General features: G+C 39.2%; 1 protein-coding gene across 1 annotated transcript in view; it reads right to left on the reverse strand.

Moving 5' to 3' along the window:
* The window catches only part of LOC142342683 (tubby-related protein 4-like), a 450983-nt gene that overhangs the window by 33900 nt on the left and 394188 nt on the right, over positions 1-22895 (reverse strand). Inside the window, exons 2-3 of the mRNA XM_075394170.1 lie at positions 7853-7968; positions 7103-7244 (exon numbers count right to left, since the gene is read on the reverse strand). Coding sequence (XP_075250285.1) covers positions 7103-7244; positions 7853-7962 — 252 coding nt within the window. The 5' untranslated portion in view covers positions 7963-7968. The remainder of the gene's footprint in view (positions 1-7102; positions 7245-7852; positions 7969-22895) is intronic.

Here is a 22895-nt window from a genome sequence, read left to right on the forward strand (position 1 = left end):
CGTGATAATAAAATCTTGCAAAACATTCCATTTAATCTAAAAAGAATATTCAGTAACGTATTTTCAAACCCTAGAGGAGGTTCCCTGGCTCTTGAGGCTAAGCAAAGTTTTATCAAAAAATTGCTAAAATTTGTGAAATTAAAAAGGTTAAAAACTATTCCATTGCCATTAAAAATTTTTCAGTAACTTATTATCAACCCCCTTAGGATGTTTGCTGGCCCCTGGGTCTGAGAAGACCTGAATAAAGAAAAAAATGTCACAAAATTTGAAAAAATTGCACGTTTTGTCAAAAAATAGCTAAAATTCTTGATGTTAAAATATTGAATTCACTCCATTACAACTAGAAACAATGCAATAACTTATTATCAAACCCTAGAGGAGGTTCTTTGACACCTAGGGCTGATAAAAATCAAAAAACGTTGAAAATTTTCAAAAAGCTTGAAAAAAATTGCAAAAAATAAATTTGCGTTTTTAGCAAGCGGTTGTTCGTGAGTAGCTAGCCACGGAGGGCGGGGGGGGGGGGGGGGATGCACCGGGGCAGGTTGGGGGTGGGGGCAACACTGGGGTGGGGGGGGGGCAACAGCGCATGGGGTCAACAGTGGGGGTGTCATCAACCTCTAAGAATCGCCCTTCATACCATAAGTATAAGTATAAGTCTCCTAAACTCTTTGAGCTGAAACAGAGCTGAAAGGGTCTAAGAGCACTTAAAGCCCTCTGGGCGCTACCTGTTTATCCCGTTTTTGAGGAAGAAAAGTAAAAAACGTCAGACAAAAAATCGGTCAAGCGGAAAATCGCATAAAAAAAGACCGACAGGACTACTATAATTGCTACAAACATCGTTTGAGAGCAATTAATAAGATTGGTAAAATTGTACTAACATGGCTGCTATTTTTTGTCATATCAAAATGCGCAAAGCAATATGTAGAATAAAAACTGAAAGTTTAAATGAAGAGAGGAGAAAACGCAAACTGTGGTATTAGGCTTTCAACGGCATATAATCTTCATTCGTAGATCTTCATTCAAAAAAAATCTTCGAAAACAAGTTGTCCAAATTTTTAGTTCCTAAAGTCAACGAGCTACAAGAGTAATAGTTCTCATTTAAAGCAGCAGATAGTTGTGATCATATTTATTATGAGTTAATTCTTAATATGAGTTAATTGAGTCAAATGAGTTACCATGAGTTTTATGAACATCAATCGACGAAACAAAGTCGAAATATGGTATATTTAAAATTTGAAGCATTCAAATTTCAATTACATTCAACCAATTGTCTTCAACGTACAATGGTGCTATGGTTGTTTTTAAGGACGATGTTGCTTTTTAAACAGCCTATGGATAGTTTCTTAAAACATAGCTGACAGATTACCAGAAAATAGCCGCACTAGCTTCGTAGATCTGTAGTATCAAAAAAAAACAGTAAAAAGGCAGACCAAAAAAAATCGTCTTTTCATTGAAGGCTGATATGTAATATTTTAATTAAAAATCTGTATAAGTTTTTGCTGCCTCTATTAACTGCTCTCAAATAACCTTCATTTAGAGTGACACACACCCATTTGATCTTATCTCTTTGAATTAAAGTAAATAAAAGTCAATTTCAAAGTGAGGAAATCATTTTTGAGAGTGAGGTAAGCCAAATGTGACCAAAAATTTAATCACGCAAATGAACAAAGAAAACTCACTCCACTAAGAGCAAAAAATGACGTCACGCACGCGCTTCAGTTGAAATTGCATGAACGAATGAACAAAAAGCAGATTTGAAGTGGTTGTGACGTCATATGGTCGTAACAAAAATCGTGACGACGAAATAAAAAAAACCACGAGAAGGCCAATAATAGCCCCAGCCATCGCTGTGCGTCTATTAAAAAAATATCCTTCTTATCTCATTACATGCATTTTTCAGATGAGAGTATATATTAGAGTGGCCAAATGCAGTACCATTCCGGTCTAGTCGGTCTGATAGCATGAAAAATGATGAACACTTGGGCGATATTATTTTCTCAGAAAAACAGATATCTCAATAGAATATTTTCGGGGATTCACTCAGTCTTCAGGAGGTTTTCGATTATAGTACTCTTCTATTTCTCTGCACGAGATGGACCAGTCATAATTAATATTTTTGAACCTAGCCGAATAAAGTCGAGCAACTTGCTCTCAAACTATCAGCGAGCGGGTGCCTTCGGTAGTAGACAGCAGGGGCTTAGGGATGCTCAAATTAGGGCGCACTCAATGGGGCAGCTGATTGTAGGCGTCTCGGGGCGGTGGAGGGTCAAGCGAGTGGGGCTTTGGGTCAGGAAAGCTGGATTGGTGCAAATCGCCAGCTGACGGAGGGTGGACGGGGGTGGTGGTTGGATGACTGAGAAGGGTCAAACTAAGAACTTCCTGTCACACCATGAGTATCGTCTCCTCAAAACAGTTTCGATAAATCGCATTCGTAGATACTGATAAGATGAAGGCTATAAGAGAGCCACTCAGCCGCCTAAAGCCCTTCGGATCGTATTTAGTAGAAACAACCTGAATAACGGAACGATTTCTTTCTACAGGAGCCATCTAACTGTGCGCTACTCGCAAGTTTCTGCAACCACCTTGCATTAAATTGACAGGAAGTAATGTTCCAACCCAACAATTAAAAAATTCGGGAAGTTTAAGTTTGGTTGAAAAAAAATTCCGATAAGCTTTCGAGTTGCTATTTATTTTTAATCTTTAAATAAAAATGGTAAAATTGTACTAACATGGCTGCTATTTTTTGTCATATCAAAATGCGCAAAGCAATATGTAGAATAAAAACTGAAAGTTTAAATGAAGAGAGGAGAAAACGCAAACTGCGGTATTAGGCTTTCAACGGCATATAATCTTCATTCGTAGATCTTCATTCAAAAAAAATCTTCGAAAACAAGTTGTCCAAATTTTTAGTTCCTAAAGTCAACGAGCTACAAGAGTAATAGTTCTCATTTAAAGCAGCAGATAGTTGTGATCATATTTATTATGAGTTAAATCTTAATATGAGTTAATTGAGTCAAATGAGTTACCATGAGTTATATGAACATCAATAGACGAAACAAAGTCGAAATATGGTATATTTAAAATTTGAAGCATTCAAATTTCAATTACATTCAACCAATTGTCTTCAACGTACAATGGTGTTATGGTTGTTTTTAAGGACGATGTTGCTTTTTAAACAGCCTATGGATAGTTTCTTGAAAAATCTATCCTTATCTCATTGAATGCATTTTTCAGATGAGTATATTAGAGTGGCTTGCTCTCAAACTATCAGCGAGCGGGTGCCTTCGGTAGTAGACAGCAGGGGCTTAGGGATGCTCAAATTAGGGCGTACTCAATGGGGCAGCTGATTGTGGGCGTCTCGGTGGGGTGGAGGGTCAAGCGAGTGGGGCTTTGGGTCACGAAAGCTGGATTGGTCCAAATCGCCAGCTGACGGAGGGTGGACGGGGGTGGTGGTTGGATGACTGAGGGGGGTCAAACTAAGAAATTCCTGTCACACCATGAATATCGTCTCCTAGAAACTGTTTCGATAAATTGCATACGTAGATACTGGTAAGATGAAGGCTATAAGAGATCTAGTCAGTTGTTTAAAACCCCTCGGTTTATACCTATTTATCCCGTTTTTGAGGACAAAAAGCGCCAATAGAGAAATCTGTCAAGCAAACAATCGCATAAAAAAGACAGCAGGACTAGTATAATTGCTACACGTCAGTTTAGAGCAATTAAAATCAATGGCAAATGAAAAAACTAGGCTCGCATTTTCTTTGTAGCCCAATTTATGCTGCTTTGGGACAATAAAAAAATTTTGAGCAAAATTAAATCAAATCACAACCCTCAAATGCGAAATGCCCTCAAACGACCCGCTGGATTCCTTAGTAGTCAACTGCGGCTTATGGATGCTAGCATTAGCGGTGGCAGAGAAGAGGGGTCAAGAGATGTGAGGGAGATGGGGATAGGGCTGGGAGGGCTAGACGAGAGGGGGTCTAAGTGTGGAGGAAATTGGACGCGCGCAGCGTTGGGCGGGGATGAGTGGGACGGGGGTTAGAAGTAGTCGTAAAGGCTTTAAAGCATCGTCATTGGGTTTACTCCTTCCATTTATCATCTAGCACACGTTTTTCAGGGGTTTACAGTTTCCACAGATGCACAAGCTTCTCCAACTTCAGCCGTCAAGTTCATTGTAGCGTCTGTGAAAACAGGTCATATATATATATTTGTATCAGAAGCTTCTTTTTGAGTGGTTTGTCAGTCATTTTCATCGCTATTTTGTATAGTCTCATTTGCTCGGGTACAGAAAATGATGTAGTCTCCATTTATGACAGAGAGAAGAAACAGATCAAGTAGTACCATGTACATGGAGATGGGGAGTATGCTGGGTCGGGTCAGTCTTGTTTTGTAGTCGTCCTTTGAACTGCATATCAGGATTGTGACTGTTTTTTGTACTCTCGAGTGCCCTGGACTGTTTTGGAGGGGTACCAGACATAAGATGCATAGGAAAGAACTTACTACATAACCAATAAAGGCAAATAGCTCGGTTGGCGTGTTTGCAATGGGTGAGATGTTTCACTTTAGCGCATAGAAGAATCTCCAGCCCTAACTAACTCGTTTTCTGCAGTTTTAAGCCCAGGGTAAGTTTTAAGACATGATTAGCCGAAGGTCTTTCTAGGTTTTCACGACTTTCGCTTTCAGGGTTTGGGGTATCACCTTTGACTGACAGGATTTTGCTCTTGTTCAGGCTTAGGACCATGTCGTTGTCGTTGCTCCATTGTTGAATAAATTTGTCTGCTTGATCAGCTTCTTCGAGACTTGATGTTATGACTTTGAGGTCATCAGCATATCCATATACACAGTTGGGTAAGCTGTTGATGGACACGATGAACAACAAAGGCCTAGAATTGAGTCCTGTGGTACTCCGTTTCAGACTTCCGCTGTCTAATTCTAACCCTTTATTGTCTGTCAGGCAAATTGCAAGCAGTTTCCGACCAATACCCATGGCACAAAGCTTGAATATGAGTTTTTGGTGGGTAGCTTTATCGAAGACTTTGCGGAAGTTGATCTCCAGGGAGCCGATTTCTTCGTGTTCGTTTAGGTCCAAGCCTTTGAAAATCTCAACTAGGTAGATTACTAGTTGCAGGACTACTGATCGTGTCCGACGAAAGCCTTATTGCTGTCGCTTAGTTGCTGATCAATTAGTGAGTAGATGCTGGCAAAGAGAATCTCCGACTTTGGACAAGTTTTTGAGTAAGCTGATTGGACGGTGTTATAATACGTCAGCGCGCTCATTTTCTCTATATTTGTGTGATCTCGCAGCTCTTCCAGCTAGTGGATAACTCCTTTGTTTAGGCTAGTCAGGACGAAGAGTAAGGGATTTCGCTAACGCGGGTATGTTCCTTAAAATGATTTTAAAATGTCTGGTCCACGTGCTTTGTTTATCAGGAGGCCACGCAGGTTCCTTGGATTTTCTTTCCGGAGAGAGTAAAGTAATTGAGCTTTCATTTCGGGTGTTTGTTCCTGCTGTCTTTTTCCTTTCAACGAAGACATCGGAGAAGAAGTTGTCGAACAAATTGTATTCTTTGATGTCGGTATGCGCTATTGTCTTCTGTGATTGTCTAATTGCTGTGGTGGTGTAGTACATTTCCTCAGGGAATTGCTTTGTCTTGTGGAGAGATTTGGGGTATTTTTGCAAGTCGGACATATATTTTCCTTTTAAGAGTTATTCTTCGTATGCAGTTTGGTCACTTAACATCTGATTAATGATGCTTTTTTCTTTCCGTTTGATTTTCACGAGATGCGGTTTTCGTTAATATTTCTCCTCATGATAATCAACGTTTTGATTTGGTGCGAGGTGCAAGGGGTTACCCAAGTTGGTAAGGGTTACCCAATGTGGATGATCTCTTGGAGCCAATTGTACCATTGCGTCACTATTCCATAGATGTTGTTATAACGGTATGGCGTGAATGTATGCTCAACGATGAAAGTGTTGATTCATTTTTGCCGGTCGGTTTTTTCATCCGCACGTTGCATTTTGGGTGGCGGTGGCTTGGTGGATATCTGTCGGAATGGTGATCTGGAATGGTAGGAGCATCGCTTTCCGTTAACAAAATACCCTGCTTCAAGTTTGGTATCTATTAGGGCCATTTGGATGCATTCAGGTGACTGCGTAAGTAATACGTTTAAGGGTGGTTTCTCGCCATGTGCTAAAGTTTGTTGTATGTGCTCTCCCAGTTTGCTGTTTCAAGGTTTATAACACCAGGGTTTATAACACCAGGGCGATGATTAGTTGCTTTAAAAAGGCTTCGAGATTGTTTTTACTGGCTCTGAATGGACTGTTTTTTGGTGGGTTATATGCAGCAGAGTATTGTTGATTTTGGCAGTTCCACTGCGTCAAATTCATTTTCTTTTTCTTTCTGCTCTGGCCAATGTTTATTTTCTTCCTGCGTTTTCTTCCACTGCGGAAAATTCTATTTCTTTCTCTTTCTACTCTGCCCAGTGAGAGGGGTCAAAATTTAAAGATTAGGAAACGCCCATCACATAAAATTGCCTCCTCGCAAACAGTTCCGGTGAATCGCATACTTAGAGACCTGTAAGGTAAAAGGCTCTAAGAGAGCTGCTCAACCACTTAATACCCTCCAAGCGATACCCGTTTATCCCGTTTTTGAGGACGAAAAGTCAGATGAAAAATCGGCCAAGCGAAAAGTCGCATGAAAACGACCACAAGACTAATAGAATTGCTACAAACTTCGTTTGACAGCAATTAACAAATGCACCGTAGGATATCTTATCATACGGAATTAAATTACTTGCGCTGTATGGAATCAATACCTTTCATATTTTCTCGTTCAATAGGAGTCTAAAAGTTAAAGATGCCTCTGTTACAACCGATTCAGTTTTTCAGGCTCTTTCCAGTGATACAACTATTGTATCTCCGCAAAAGATAATGATAGCCCAAAATTGGAGCAAAAAATTTGCGCTGTTATAAAGCTCCTTAATAACCACCCGATAAACGGGACTTTGCTTGGGACTTTCAATCATGCATTCGCCAGCTATTGCGTATTTCGCACAATGAAAGAGGTACAAGTTCCTTTTTACGAGGTTGACGTTACTCTACCTCGGCATTATGTCCTCGAAGGTTGAAGTTAGTTCTGAGAGGATAGTTGTACTCTTTGAGAGTGTGAATGGATGAGAAAGTGACTCCGACAACACATTTCCGGGTGCCAACTGCCAGCCAACCAGTCACGCAGCTTCTTTTCCTAAAAAGCAGGACGAGTGCATTATTGATGGTAACGTTGGGAAAATATCTTGAGCACCCACAGAAATTTGGGATCTTTTCTGTTGTGCGCCCCCTCCAGCTTAGAAGGGGTGAATAGTATTGGGTCTTTCCCATTATAGCCCCCCCAGCTTAGTGGTCAGATAACATATAGCCCCCCCCCCCACCCCGCCAATCATAGTAAATATACCATAATGGGGGGCTATATTTTCATGGGGGGGGCTATAATGGGAAAGACCCATATTATTTACCAGACGCACGTTCCATACTTTTATTCAATGATTTACTATGAGGATACTCTTTTACTAGGGGATGCATACTTCAGGCTGCGTTACGATGAAAACAACACATGCTCTTGGCGAATTATGTGTGGGTGCAACAACTGCAAGAACGTGAAAAAACTGAATTTTGTTATCTAATAAACTGAACGACACAAACTGGGGTTAATGCATAACCCTTGGATTTATGCCTAAATTCTGTTTCATTATTATTATTATAACGTACTGGGGGTACAAAAGAGGATTAAAAAATTTGATATAAATCGTCTGTAGAAAACCATTAAATTTTTTGACGTTTGAACCATCACCTTACCTGATATATTGTTTCTCCTTTTCACTTTGTGGAACACTCCCCTTCCATGACAAAGACAAAATATCTGAGTCGGAATGGGCAATAGGGTGACTTTCCAGCCAAGCATACATGAAACTCTGAAAATAACTTTAGTTTAACAAACCTCAAGTTTAATAAATATTCTCAAGGAGTCGATCAACCCGTGTCATTCATTTAAAACTTCATGTGACAGCATTCAAACTTATCTTATACTCACTTAAGATCTCAGACGTCGCTATTATAAGTACAAAATTAACAATTTACTAAATTTTCCACATTTTCAATATTCTCGCGAATTTATGGTCGTTTTGTTTTAATTTTAAAAAATGATCTAGAGGAAAAGCCCCATCTCCCAATTCTTTAGCTTCACCGCGTAGGTTCGTTCCTCAACATTCAAACGTGTCTCGCTGGGTGCCAAAAACAATAACACTAAGCTAATTTGGGTGTAAAATGAGTGCCGGTTTAGTACATAAACTTACAAAGTAAATACGAGACTGCACCAGGCCTATCATTGAACTTGAAATTCCCGACTACAGATACGTGGCTAACGCCTTCGGAGTTTGGGAAACTTGCAAATTAGAAGAGCTGCTCTCGTCCTTGAAATTGGGAAAAACGAAAAATTAATGCCTCTGATATTATATAAAAAAGGTCAATTAAGAGAAAGCCCTCCCCTAAAAGGGTAGTCTGTAAACTCGGGGCAGCAAGTCAACTTCTATGTGTACTTAGAAATCCTGACAGTAGTCAAAAATTAAAGCATCAGATGCAAAAGATAAATTAAAGCATCAGAATTATAATCAAAATAGATATGGTAAATAGCAATCAAAGTATAATGTGTAGTGATTTTGAATCAAGATTAGAAAAATAAAAAATTTAGGATATCAGTCTCACTTCCTCTACAATGGTTCCTATTAACAGTTCTACAGCAGGGCGCTGGCATATGCAGCGTGCTCCACGGAGGCAGAGAATGGAGCTACGCAAAAGATCGAAGCTTATTTTTGACCTTATGTACGTGCTAACGTCCCAATATGAATCTTCTTTCTTATCGTTGATCCTGGAAGCCAATCGCTGTATGGCTTTTGATGCTGACCCAGCAGCTCCTCCTGTACATGAGAGATTAACGGACCGAAGCTGGCTTTCTCGACTTCGATTATCCTTTGCTCGTATTTCAGCCACTAAATGAACTCGTGATTATAGTAAGAATCCAGTGTGCTCCTTGGGCAACTCTTTCCATACGGATTAAACAGTTTCATATCAAAGAACTTTCTGCTGAAACGTGAATCGAAGACGTCATCAACTTTGAATCTAGTCGAGCGTCGTCATCAGTAGTGGTAGTTCTTTTCGTGACTGTTTCCCCTTGCAAAGTCTGAAGACAGGGCTCTACTTCGACATCATCGCAGACCTCATTCAGCAGGTTGGGGAGAGTCACGGATGTCATTGTGTCTTATGTGCGCATGGCCACCTTTTGGGCAATGAAAAGCATGCGCTTCATTAAAACCTTTTCCTCCGCTACATTATTGTTGATGGCAATTTTACGGGATCCCATCCACATATAACACCAATTCGAAGACGTGAATCGAAGTATGGCTTTTGATGCTTACAGAGATTGGCTTCACTGCTCATTTCACGATAACGAACTCTTTCTTCCCAAATATGCAATATTTCGATCAGAAAGAAAAGCTGATAATAACACATCGAAACAAGGAGGTATTTTGATTGCTATCAAGAATACTTTTGTCTCCAGACAAATTCCTCTTTTTACAAGCGTTGATGGAGGCGTCCTAGCATGTTCTCTCAGTTTTAATTCTCGGGATATTTTACTTGTGTGTTTTTATTCCCCACCGAACTAATCATGTCCCAGTCCTTACGCTATATCACCTCATGATCGTTATCTACTGTTTGAGGAAATCTTTACACTGTCAAAGTCCTACAACTCAATTCAACAATTGTGTATGGTAATTTCAATTTGCCGGAAATTGATTGGCACGATTACTCAGCTAAGCACTCAGATACACAGAAACTTGTTGACCTAATTAGCTTTTACATCTTTCAGAAAATCAGTGATTTCCCTACTGCAGCCTCAGGTATCCTCAATCTCGTCTTAGTAAATCCAAAGACAGAAGTTATATCCTGCAAGAAAATTAACCAGGACATTAGTTTGTTATCGAATCAAGATGCAATTACCCTTAAAGTTAGAGTCAGAAATCTAAGCTCCTCATATCTAAGGGAAACAAAATCAAAGATAGTTTACGGCTTCTGAAAGGTTAGATTTGATGAAATGAATAAACAGATAACTGAATTACCTTTTCATGGATTTTGTTGGAGTAATATTCTGCTTGAACAGTGGTACGATTGGATTAGACCCATAAAATTTGAAAACGTTCCAAAAAAGACAATGCATCGATTTCAATTATCACCGTGGATTAAACCGCCTACGTCAAACTCCATTAAGCGCCTTAAAACAGCTGGAAGGAACAATGCAAACAATATAAAGAAAATAGCAATGCTAGAGGGCATTGCTGAAACGATGATTGAAGAAGATAAAGCAGAATTTGAAACAAATTTAGCAGCATCCCGGTCCATCGAGAAACTTTTCAAGTACTACAGAAACTTCAAGTCGACCGCATTTCCAAGCTCTGTCTCCTTTAAGAAAGAAGTAGCCAGTAATCCTGCTCGTCAATGCTTTCTTTTCTCGCAATATTATGCTTCAATTTTCAAAATTTCTCCAGTTTCTTGCCAAACAATTCGCCTCCGCTGCTACCTTTATTTACAGATTTTGACATTTCCCAACAAACCATTGAAAAGATATGGGAAAATTTAGATGTTCACAAAGCAAAAGGTCCGGACAAAATTCCTGCTATTGTATACAAAAATGTTCGAGGGCAGTCAGTAAATCCCTAAACCAAGTTTTCAACAAAATAAAACAGAGAATTATAGAACATTATAGACATCATAGACATAATAGACATTATAGACGTTTATAGAGAATTATAAACAGGTTTCTCTTCTTACAATTGCATCTAAAATTTTTGAACGTTGTTTTTTTACATGTCTTTACCGGCACTTAGAAACAAAATTTCCATCAAACTCAATATGGATTTCAAAAAAGTCGCTCTTGCGTCGTTCAACTCTTAGTTTACCTGGAATCTATCTATAAATCAATTGATTCAAAAGAAAGTATTGACATAATTTATACTGACTATTAGAAAGCGCTTGATAATGTCGATCACGGTATTCTCTTTACAAAACTATTCAATCTTGGGGTCCGCGTGAAAATTATCAAATTATTGCATTCTTATTTAATCGGAAGGACGCAAAGAGTTGGAATCAACAGTCATTTTTCTGAAAGCCTTAAGGTTACAAGTGGAGTTCCGCAAGGATCTCTTCAGGCATCTCTCTTCTTTGTAATCTATGTCAGCGATTTACCAGAAACTTGAAGAGCTGTTGTTCCCCTCCTCTGTGCCGACGACGCTAAACTCATATCAGTTAACAAGTCCAGTGTTATCTGTCAAATGGATCTCACTAGAGTGATGAAATGGAGTGAACAACACAAACTGCCCTTAAACGTTGAAAAATGCTCTCATATCTCAATGTCTAATTCCATGCATCACTTCAGTTTCTCCGGAACCTTGATAGAAAAAGTACACATACAGAAAGATTTAGGAGTTTATGTAACAAGGGATCTCAAGAGGTACATCCACATAAAAAAAAGTCCGCGAGCAAAGCGCTCGGAGTTCTGTTCATGTTAAAAAGAAGCTCACCACGCCTAACTCCGTCAGTTAAATTAAACTTGTACAAATCTATGGTATTGCCCGTTTTGTTATACGGAAGTGTTTGTTGGTTTGCTAATTTAAAAAACACAAAAGTACTGGAGAATGTTCAGAAAAAGAGTTTGGAATGGATCAACAACACGAGCAATAACAATTATAAAGAACTACTTTATTTAGTCGTATCTTACAGCTTTCTTTATATCTACAACTACAGGGTTTATTTTTTCTTTCAAAATCTTTTACGGGTCGTTTCAACTTTAAAATTGACCAATTTGTCTGCATGAGAAACACCACACGCTCATTACGTAGTGACAACGATTTGAAATCCGACCATACCAAACCACGTCTTGAAATTTGCCAGCAAAGCTTCTTCTATAGAACTTGTGCTCTTGTGAATAGACTTCCACAGAGTTTACAATTTGGAAAGGCAGCAGGTTTGAAAAGGAGACTGCTCAATTTTCTGTGGCATCATTTTGAAACGTGTTACAACGAACTAGTCAGCGATACGTGGAAAAATTAAAAGCAACCATGGACAAAGAAAAGGGACACGGTCCCCGCGCCCGACGACATTGAAATTCCAAATCCCTACTACTACTACTACTACTACTACTACTACTACTACTACTACTACTACTACTACTGCTACTACTGCTACTACTACTACTACTACTACTACTACTACTACTACTACTACTACTACTACTACTACTACTACTACTACTACTACTAATACTACTACTACTAGTAATACTACTACTACTACTACTACTACTACTACTACTACTACTACTACTACTACTACTACTACTACTACTACTACTACTACTACTACTACTACTACTACTACTACTACTACTACTACTACTACTACTACTACTACTACTACTACTACTACTACTACTATTACACTACTACTATTCCATCTCTATGCTCTCCCTTGGTTAATTCAAAATGATATCTTTTCAATGGAAGTGCATTTAGCCAGCACGATGTTCCTTTTTCAAGAGCTAAATCTAGAGAATATACCCCTTTTTCCTTGATGAGATCTTTGATTGCCAACGTTTCCGCTCGAGCCTGTTCATGTTTACCTTTAAATTTTCTGAAGCATTTTTCCCTGATATAACTCTGCATTTATAGCAATTTGATTCGGTAACGGCTCACAAATCCGAATAGATCTTTCATAATCGATGGCCCTGTCTGCAGGAAGAAGAATGCTTAGGCCACCGTTTTTAACTGGAAGAGAGAACACATTCCAGCGTCTGTCGTTGGTAGAGGGATGGTTCAACATTGAAGGTATAAAATTTTCATCAATAGTTTTTCTGGGAGTACTCCAGCAGTAAAAGTCAATTATGTTGAAGTCCGTTTGTAAACAATTTGTACATTTTCTGAAGGGAAACATTACTATGTTTGTCGAACCTTCAACGCAAGTTAGGGTAGTCCCTTGATTTTGCTTTCAACAATTCATTGCAGATTTTATCAGAAACAAAAACTGAATCACGAACTGGATGACCTTCAATAGTTTTAATTTCTAATCCCGAAAAAACTTTGTTCTATGAAAACACTCTTATCTAATGAGATGACATCGCCATGTTCATAGAGCTTATCTAGCATGATTCGTAGTAATCCAATGCTACCGGCTACATTACCGTCATCTGCGTACTACTTATGAGTCAATTTATGTTAATCACGCATGTCAATGAGAGGAAATGCAACGACTACTCGCATTGCCATGACTATTGGAATACCTTGTGTTGAAGCTTCCTGAGGCTTGATAACTTTTTTATCAATGAATAGGTCTGACGTGGTCTTATAAGAGTTTCTGATTGCTATATAAAATATAGGACAAAACTTTTTTATGTCTTTTAGAGACATATCTCTATTAAGCTATCCAAGTATTCTATCAGTACGGTCTTCCAGAAAACGCTGCCGGAGTGCATGGAAAGCTTGCTCGATGCTTCTTTTTTGTCTAAGGCTCATCTGTACGTTTCCCCATATTAATTTGAGATCTCGTTTAACGCACTTCACTTTACTCCTACCTATAATTCTTCTTACGACCTCGCCAATGCCAGTTGGTTGAACCCCAGGGCATTTACCTTGCGCAATCAGACTACAAGCGTTATAAGAATTCAGGAAAATTAGTTCTTTGATGGAAATTCTGATTGCAAGTATTGACAGTTTTGCAGAGATCGATTGGAGAGGTTTTGTATGATGTCAAAAATTGCTTCCTTTCCCTTCATCAATACCAGATGCGCCATGGCTGCAATTTGTTTTCGTTGCAGCCCGTTTTATTTCAGAATCATTTTTTTTTAAAAACAGGAGGATGGGATGGCAAAACCCGATTTTTCAAGAGTCCTTTTTTTGTAAAAGATCAAGTACGCGGCTATTTTTCTTTGATTAGTACTCTATCAGATGTTGATAGCACACAGCCCTTTGCATTATCTGAAAGAAATTGTAAAGCATTGGATTTCTTACTAGAATCCATTTGTTTGTCAAAAGCTTTAAATACATCCAAGTCTTGTTTTCTATTTCATTTTGTAAAACGCTACTGAAGTGCATTGGCCTCAACAAACAGTTCGTCGAACTTGCACCTGATCCACAGAACGAGAAGTTCCAGACAAAATTTTTTATTATTGAAATATCATTTTCATTTTTGGATCTAGTGAGTAGTAACTGCGGCATTATCCTTGTGCTACTTATTGCGCATTCAGTCTGAGGCCCGTCTTAAAGCGTTTTATTGAGGATAATATCCATAACATTGGCAACTTCGGAGCCCTATTTTGTTTTGCTAATGGGAAAGAGGATCGGTTTCCTGTGAACTTTTTCCTTGTATATTTTCCGTTGAATTTCCGTATGTTCGTCTTGAAAATTTTGCCAAAACTTTTATGGTTCCGGGATGCCTCGATTGAGATTGTCGGGCAATAATTAGCTGTTTCTTTAGGGTCAGTTTAGCATGTTCAATGCAGTGTTAGCTAATGAAATTTGAATGGTGATTGTTTTTAGTTGACAGGCCGCTTCACTTGACATGCATATATGTGCGCAACCGTAGCACCAATCTCTACCTCTTCGGAGGTGAATTGAACACTTGATGAGTTTGAGTGTCTTACATTGCTAGAAGGAGATTGTTCACCGAGTGTAGAATATTGAAAAGATGAAAGTAACTACGCATAGAATTCATTGCAAAAAGATATCACACAATGCAGATACAAGATAAACAAATGGTTACCGTAGAGAGAGAAATGAATACCATTTCAACATTAAGAAGACTTGCTGAGAAAAAAATATGGTGAAATGATTACAAAAACTGTACAAAAATAAAGAAAACTGTGCAGAGCTAAGTTCAAGTAGTATATTTTCCTTCTGACACGTTTTTTATTCAAATTGGCAATTATTTTAGGAGAGAAGATATTAAGCGATTAGAATTTATAACATATAATAATCAAAAGAACTCGTTTGCCCTCAATAAAGTGAGAACAGAAATAGTAGTGATCTTGAATCCTGCAAAATTTATCAATGATCTGAAATTGAGGGCAGGATGCTGGTTGACTACATAGAGGGCAATTAAATTAGCTCCATGATATGAGCGGATGGTTGCTCGGACTGCAATGTCTTCAAAATGTTTCGTCTTAGATGTACCAACTAATAATTCTTGTGCATTCCAGGGCCAGATCTGTGCTGCAAATTATCTCATAATCTGCAAAAAAATCAAGAAGTTTCTTCTGATTCACGCATGTACAATCAGCTTCAAATTACGCGCAAATACAGGAGCCCATTTACAGACACACAGCATACTCATGGATATATTCACATACACAATTAGAACATATATAATATACACATGTGAAGGATAAGTACAACCTGATGGTTAGATGTAGTTTCCTCTCCGTTTCGTGGCGAAAGACTCCAGAGAGCACACAAAAACACAGGAACTTTAGAACACAGAGACCGTAAAAACAACGCAGGACCACTGAGAGAACACAAAGAGCAAGTCACAGCGAATCACTGAGAGCAAAACTTGACAAAAATGTTTCTAAAATCCTTTAACTGTGCTCCACCACACACACACACACACACACACACACACACACACACACACACACACACAAGAGAATCATGAGCATAATGTGGCTATTTAACAAGTTTCTTACAACAATTAGGCTACCTGAAGTTATCAAAACCTAAAGTTTTAATACTAAGTGATGTCAACTTCACACAAACTTAATGGAATAAGCGTACGTCAACATATTCTGATCAAAAATTTGTTTTGGATGAACTCTTTACATTCAATTTGAACAAGATCAGATAAACTTAAAAGATAAATTGAATCCGAGGGCAGCCATGGTGCTCCTATGGAAACTGTAATCATTTAGTACGGATTTCTATTTACAACTGATTTGCAATTAGGGGTTGAAGTAGTAAAGGAGATTCCAGACACTGACGAATCATGACAGCATGTTTTTTCTCATCTCAAAATGTCATGTCAGCAAAAGAAAACACAATTCCTCAAGCAAACAGAATATTTTCAAATTGTAGAATTGAAGAATGGAGTACTGAACGTTCTCTCTCCCCCAGGAGGTAGAATAAGGAATTGCTACAACTTCCTATATCCATCGAAGTGATACACAGTCGTCCTGTTCTTCATCGGTGCCAATGATTGTCTCCACAAAGGCGGTAATACACCTGATTGAACATCCAATCATCCAAAGACATTGCAATGGCCTTAGGCCTATCAAACTTGACAGCCACTCCAGCCGAAAAAATGTTCTTACTGGGCTTTGCGCACTGACACCAGAAGCCGGAGATAACTAGCGAGGTGAACAGAATCAATCGTTTCATGGAAGTCAAAAAGATGTCTCTAGCGACGCTGTCCATCTCACACTGGACGGCCTGAAAAAAAGCGCTGGATCAAAAACTGACATCTTGAAAAGTTTGCGATGAAGAAAGACATTGAGGAAACCCAGATAATTACCTGTGGCGGTAAGGTTAACCACACAAGCTCCTGCAGCAGCTAAAATCACAGCCTATGAGTGAGATTTTTATCAGTTTGTTATCCGAAAGTTGTCCATTAAGTACTCTTAGGATTATCAACCACTTTGATAAACTTGCACTGCGGTCCATTCTCCTGAATTGCCATTTAATATCTTTGGATGGGCCGAAGGGATTTCCAAATCTGGAAGTTTCTATTCCCTGAGTTATCCCAATCAATCCTTTGAGTGGCCCAAACATTCCGGAGTGGCCAACTAAAACAATATACGCGACACCTGCTCCATCTACAGCAAGACGGTTGAAGGGCACAAGTTCTTGTGCTTTGCAGGCAACAAGGTCCTACAACCGGCTCCTGAATGCACCTGGTTAGAGAATGGGACAATTATTCCTGATCTGAAATTGAGGGCAGGATTTTGGTTGACTACACCGAGAGGTTAAATAGGTTAGCTCCGCAATTTGTGTGGTTGATTGCTCAGACTGAAATGTCTTCAATATATTTCGTCCTAGATGTACCAATTACTAAATCTTCTGTATTCCAGAGCCAAATCTGTGCAGCAATTTATCTCATCATCTGAAAAATTATGAAGAAGTTTTGTTTGGTTCACGCATGTAAAATCAGTGTTATTAAAGTGGACATTTAATGAGATTGCACACTCTGAGGAAACCCGACATCAGGTTCCTTCTCATCTCAAAATCTCATGTCCAGCAAATAAAACACAATTCCTCAAGCAAACAGAAGATTTTGAAATTGTAGAAGTGAAGAGTGGTAAACTGAACGTTTTCTCTCCCCCAGGAGGTAGAAAAAGTATTTGCTAAAACTTCCTATATCCATCAAAGTATTACACAATCTTCCTGTTCTTCATCGGTGCCAATGATTGCTTCAACAAATGCGGTAATGCACCTGATTGAACTTCCAAAGACATCGCCGTGAACTAAGATCTAGCAAACGTGACTGCCACTCCAGCCAGAGAAATGTTCTTACTGGGCTTCCCGCAGCGACACCAGAAGCCGGAGATAACTAGGGAGTTGAGCAGAATCATTCTGGCGCTAAATCAACAAATCTTCTTCAAGGAAGTCAAAAAGATGTCTCTAACGACGCTGTCCATCTTACACTGGAGTATCTGAAAAAAAGCATCTAATCAAAACTGACATCTTGAACGATTTGCGGTGAAGAAAGACACTGGAGAAACCCAGATCATCGACTGTGGCGGTAATGTTACTCTCACATGCACCTGCAGCAGCTACAATCACAGCCAAAGAGTGAGATAATTATCTGTTTGTTTTCAGAAAGTTCGCCCTTAGGTATTATTAGGATTATCAATCACTTTGATTAACTTGCACTATGAAACGAATTAATAACTTAGAGACAAGTACCAAATTAGATGACGAATTGAACAACCTTTAACAACAGATGAACATCCCAACCGATAAACTGGAAAAATTGAGAGAGCTCATCACTCATTGTTCAGAATGAGGGGAAAACAATCAAGCAGAAACCATCCAATTATCGAGCATCGGTTGGAAAGAAGCCACCAGTAAACACTGTCACCTCCTTCGCAGGCTCCAAGGCAACTCTAGGGCTCTGTAATTGAGAAATCACTGAGAGTAACGCCAGAACTGATCTTGCAAGAGCACCGGAACACCTTGCGACTACTGTCAAAAACCTTGCGCACTCTGAAATCAAAGACAGAGAACTGGTGAAAATTGTTTTGTTTGGTTCACGCATGTAAAATCAGTGTGATTAAAGAGGAAATTTAATGAGATTGCACACTCTGAGGAAAGCCGACATCAGCTTCCTTCTCATCTCAAAATCTCATGTCCAGCAAATAAAACCCAATTCCTCAAGCAAACAGAAGATTTTGAAATTGTAGAAGTGAAGAGTGGTGAACTGAACGTTTTCTCTCCCCCAGGAGGTAGAAAAGGTAATTGCTACAACTTCCTATATCCATCAAAGTATTACACAGTCGTCCTGTTCTTCATCGGTGCCAATGATTGCTTCAACAAATGCGGTAATGCACCTGATCGAACTTCCAAAGACATTGCCGTGAACTAAGACCTAGCAAACGTGACTGCCACTCCAGCCAAAGAAATGTTCTTACTGGGCTTCCCGCAGCAACACCAGAAGCCGGAGATAACTAGGGAGTTGAGCAGAATCATTCTGGCGCTAACTCAACAAATTTTCTTCAAGGAAGTCAAAAAGATGTCTCTAACGACGCTGTCCATATTACACTGGAGTATCTGAAAAAAAGCGTCTAATCAAAACTGACATCTTGAACGATTTGCGGTGAAGAAAGGCACTGGAAAAACCCAGATCATCGACTGTGGCGGTCATTTTAATCTCACATGCACCTGCAGCAGCTACAATCACAGCCAAAGAGTGAGATAATTATCTGTTTGTTTTCAGAAAGTTCGCCCTTATGTATTATTAGGATTATCAATCACTTTGATTAACTTGCACTATGAAACGAATTAATAACTTAGAGACAAGTACAAAATTAGATGACGAATTGAACAACCCTTAACAACAGATGAACTCCCCAACCGATAAACTGGAAAAATTGAGAGAGCTCATCACTCATTGTTCAGAATGAGGGGAAAACAATCAATGAGAAACCATCGAATTATCGAGCATCGGTTGGAAAGAAGCCACCAGTAAACACTGTCACCTCCTTCGCAGGCTCCAAGGAAGGCAACTCTAGGGCTCTGTAATTGAGAAATCACTGAGAGTAACGCCAGAACTGATCTTGCAAGAGCACCGGAAGACCTTGCGACTACTGTCAAAAACTTGCGCACTCGGAAATCAAAGACAGAGAACTGGTGAAAATCGTTACATTTGGAAAAATCATTGCTCACAAAGGGCCTCGAACACTGCTCATCAAAATGGAAAATGCCCTGAGCAAGAACTTGATTCTCAAATTAGCCGTTAAAATGAGGGAATACGAAAAACTCAAATATTCGTTAGTCTCCACAATCCAAATAAAATTTTGATAAAACAAACAACCCTGGACCTCAACAGCAAATCATCCTGGACTTCAAAAGCATGCAAAAAATATAATTTTAACACAGATTTCCACATCATCTGTCTCCCTTACACCTGGTTGGCGGTTGATTTCTCTAGCGGCTTGATATTCCTGGAAAATTAAAATGTATACAGAAACGACAGGATTGCTGCAGACTCAAGGGAATCAAAGCACGGAGGAGTGCTCATAGTCATTAAAAAGCAAAAAAAGCAAAATGCACATGAGCTTCTGAAAGCAGTGTACTCAAAGGGGGACTACTTTGTTACAAAGATTCAATTAAGCGATAGAATTCTTATCCTGTGCTGCAACGCACCCACCCCCGGAGCCTAACAGTGGTCTTGTGGCGAGTTTTTGAGTCTGCTGAACGAGGTTCAAGACCTTAAAGATGCTTTTCTCTTTAAACACTGTAAAAATAAATCAATGGTGATATCATTTTCTCACAAACAAACTGGTAAACGTTCTACTCTTCTAATGAGTTAAAAATCGAAAGTTTTGAAAAGCTAGTCTAATCTAAACGCGCTCAACACGCCAAAACTCGACTTGACTTTTTTCTATGTGACAATTCGGAACTAGTAGTCACCTGTCAAATTGATAAATCTCTATCAAAAATTTAACTGGCCAGTTCGAAGACTATTGGCCTACATCAGCACTCTAACCGTTTCTGCAAAATGAACAATTTGCAAAATTAACCAAATGGTTTTAGCAGAATTGATTTGAGGGTTATGGATGATTTGATGTGAGAGAAACTGTTACGCCCTAATGTTTAAGCAATGCAAATTAAGTTGTCGAGCAATGTTCAAAATGTGGGGAAAACAATTAATGAGAAACCATCCAATTACCGAGCATCTGTTCGAAATGAGCCAACAGGAAAAACTGTCTACTCCTTCGCAGGCTCCAAGGCAACTCTAGGACTCCGTATTTGAGGAATCACTGACAGTACGACCAAAACTGATCTTGCAAGAGCTCCGGAAGACCTTGTGACTACTGACAAACTCCATACGCACCTAGAAATCTAGGACAGAGAATTGGTGAAAAAAAAAGACAATTAGAAAAGTCAATGCCCAGAAAGGACATCGAACACTGCTCATCGATAGGGAAAATGCCCTGAGAGAGAAATTAGGAAAATGCCCTAATTTTCTCAAATTAGCCATCAAAAAATTGAGGAAATACAGAAAACTCAAAGCCTTCCTGAGTCTGGAACAGTCGAAACAAGATTTTGATAAAACAAGCAATCCTAGACCTCAACAGCAAACCGTCCTTGGACTCAAAAAGATTGTCGAACTGTCTTCCTAACCCAAAATTCGACATCATCTGTCTCCCTTAGACCTGGTTGACGGTTGATGTTGCCAGCGCCTGTTCTTCCAAGAAAATTAAAATGTTTACAGAAACGAAAGGGTTGATACAGACTCAAGGAAATCAAAGCATGAATGAGTGCTCATAGTCATTAAAAAGCAATATGCACATGAACTTCTGAAAGCAGTGTGCTCAAAGGAGGGCTACTTTGTTACATTGATTCAATTAAGGGAAGGAATTTTTATCCTGTGCTGCAACGCACCCGCCCCTGAGCCTAACAGGGGTCTTGTGAGGAGTTCTTAAGTCTGCTGAAAGAGACTCAAGACCTTAAATATGCTTCTCTTTTTGAACACTGTAACATTAAAATCAACGGTGTTGTCATTTTCTCACAAACACACTGGGAAAAATTCTCCTTGCCAAATGAGTGTGGGACTCAAAATCTTCAATATTTAGTCAAACCTAGTTGCTTTCAACACGCCAAAACTCAACTTGACGTCGTTCTATGTGACACTTCGGAACTCGTAGTCAGCTGTCAAGTTGATCACTTTCTCATCAGAAAATTAACTGGCCAGTTTGCAGACTATTGCCCTATATCAGCAGTCTAAGCGGTAACATCCTCTGCAAAATGGACGATTTGCAAATTTAACGAAAATGTTTTAGCAGATCTGATTGGAGGAATATGTAGGCTTTGATGTGAGAGCAACTTTTACGCCCTACTGTATGAGCAATGCAAATATGCTTGTCGAGCAATCGTCCGACTGGATATGTGAAATGTAGACAACGTTGTCCCAAGAGTAACTTCGCACATATCGGAGCTCCAACCCTTGGAAAAACCAAGTGAACTCATCACTCATGTTCAGAATGAGGGGGAAAATAATTGAGAAAGCATCCAGTTACCAAACATTGGTTGGAAATGAGCCACCAGGAAAAACTGTTTCTTCCTTCGCAGGCTCCAAGGCAGCTCTAGTAATCTGTATTTGAAGAATCACTGAGAATAAGGCCAAAACTGATCTTGCAAGAGCACCGGAAGACCTTGCAACTAGTGACCAAAAACCTTGCGCACTTGGAAATCAATGACAGAGATTTGGTGAAAATTGTTACAATTGGAAAAACCATTGCTCACAAAGGGCCTCGCACACTGCTCATCAAAATGGAAAATGCCCTGAGCAAGAACTTGATTCTCAAATTAGCCGTTAAAATGAGGGAATACGAAAAACTCAAATATTCGTTAGTCTCCACAATCCAAATAAAATTTTGATAAAACAAACAACCCTGGACCTCAACAGCAAATTATCCTAGACTTCAAAAGCATGCAAAAAATATAATTTTATGATTTCGACATCATCTGTTTCCTTTAGACCTGGTTGGCGGTTGATGTCGCCAGCGCCTTCATCTTCCTGGAAAATTAAAATGTTTACAGAAACGACAGCACTACTACAGACTCAAGGAAATCAAAGCACGGAGGAATGCTCATAGTCATTAAAAAGCAAAATGCACATGAATTTCTGAAAGCAGTGTGTTCCAAGAGGGACTACTTTGCTACATTGACTCAATTAAGGGAAAGAATTTTTATATTGTCCTGCAACGCATCCGTCTCCTGAGCCTACCAGGGGTCTTGCGACGAGTTCTTAAGTCTGCTGAAAGCAATTCAAGACCTTAAGTACGCTTTTCTCTCTGAACACTGTAACATTAAAATCAACGGTGAGATCATTTTCTCACAAACAAACTGGGAAACGTTATCCTCGCCCAATGAGTAAAAGACTCAAAATCTTGAAAACTTAGTCTTATTTTATCGCGCTCAACACACACCAAACCTCAACTTGACGTTGTACTAGGTGAAAAGTCAGAACTAGTCATCACCTGTCAAATTGATCAATCTTTATAAAAAAACTAACTGGCCAGTTCAAAGAAGATTGGCCTACATCAGCACTCTAATTGCTAATCGTGTCTGCAAAATAGAAA

This window comes from Convolutriloba macropyga, chromosome 7, assembly GCF_964194025.1.
Source record: "Convolutriloba macropyga chromosome 7, txConMacr16.3, whole genome shotgun sequence".
Lineage (NCBI taxonomy): Eukaryota > Metazoa > Xenacoelomorpha > Acoela > Convolutidae > Convolutriloba > Convolutriloba macropyga.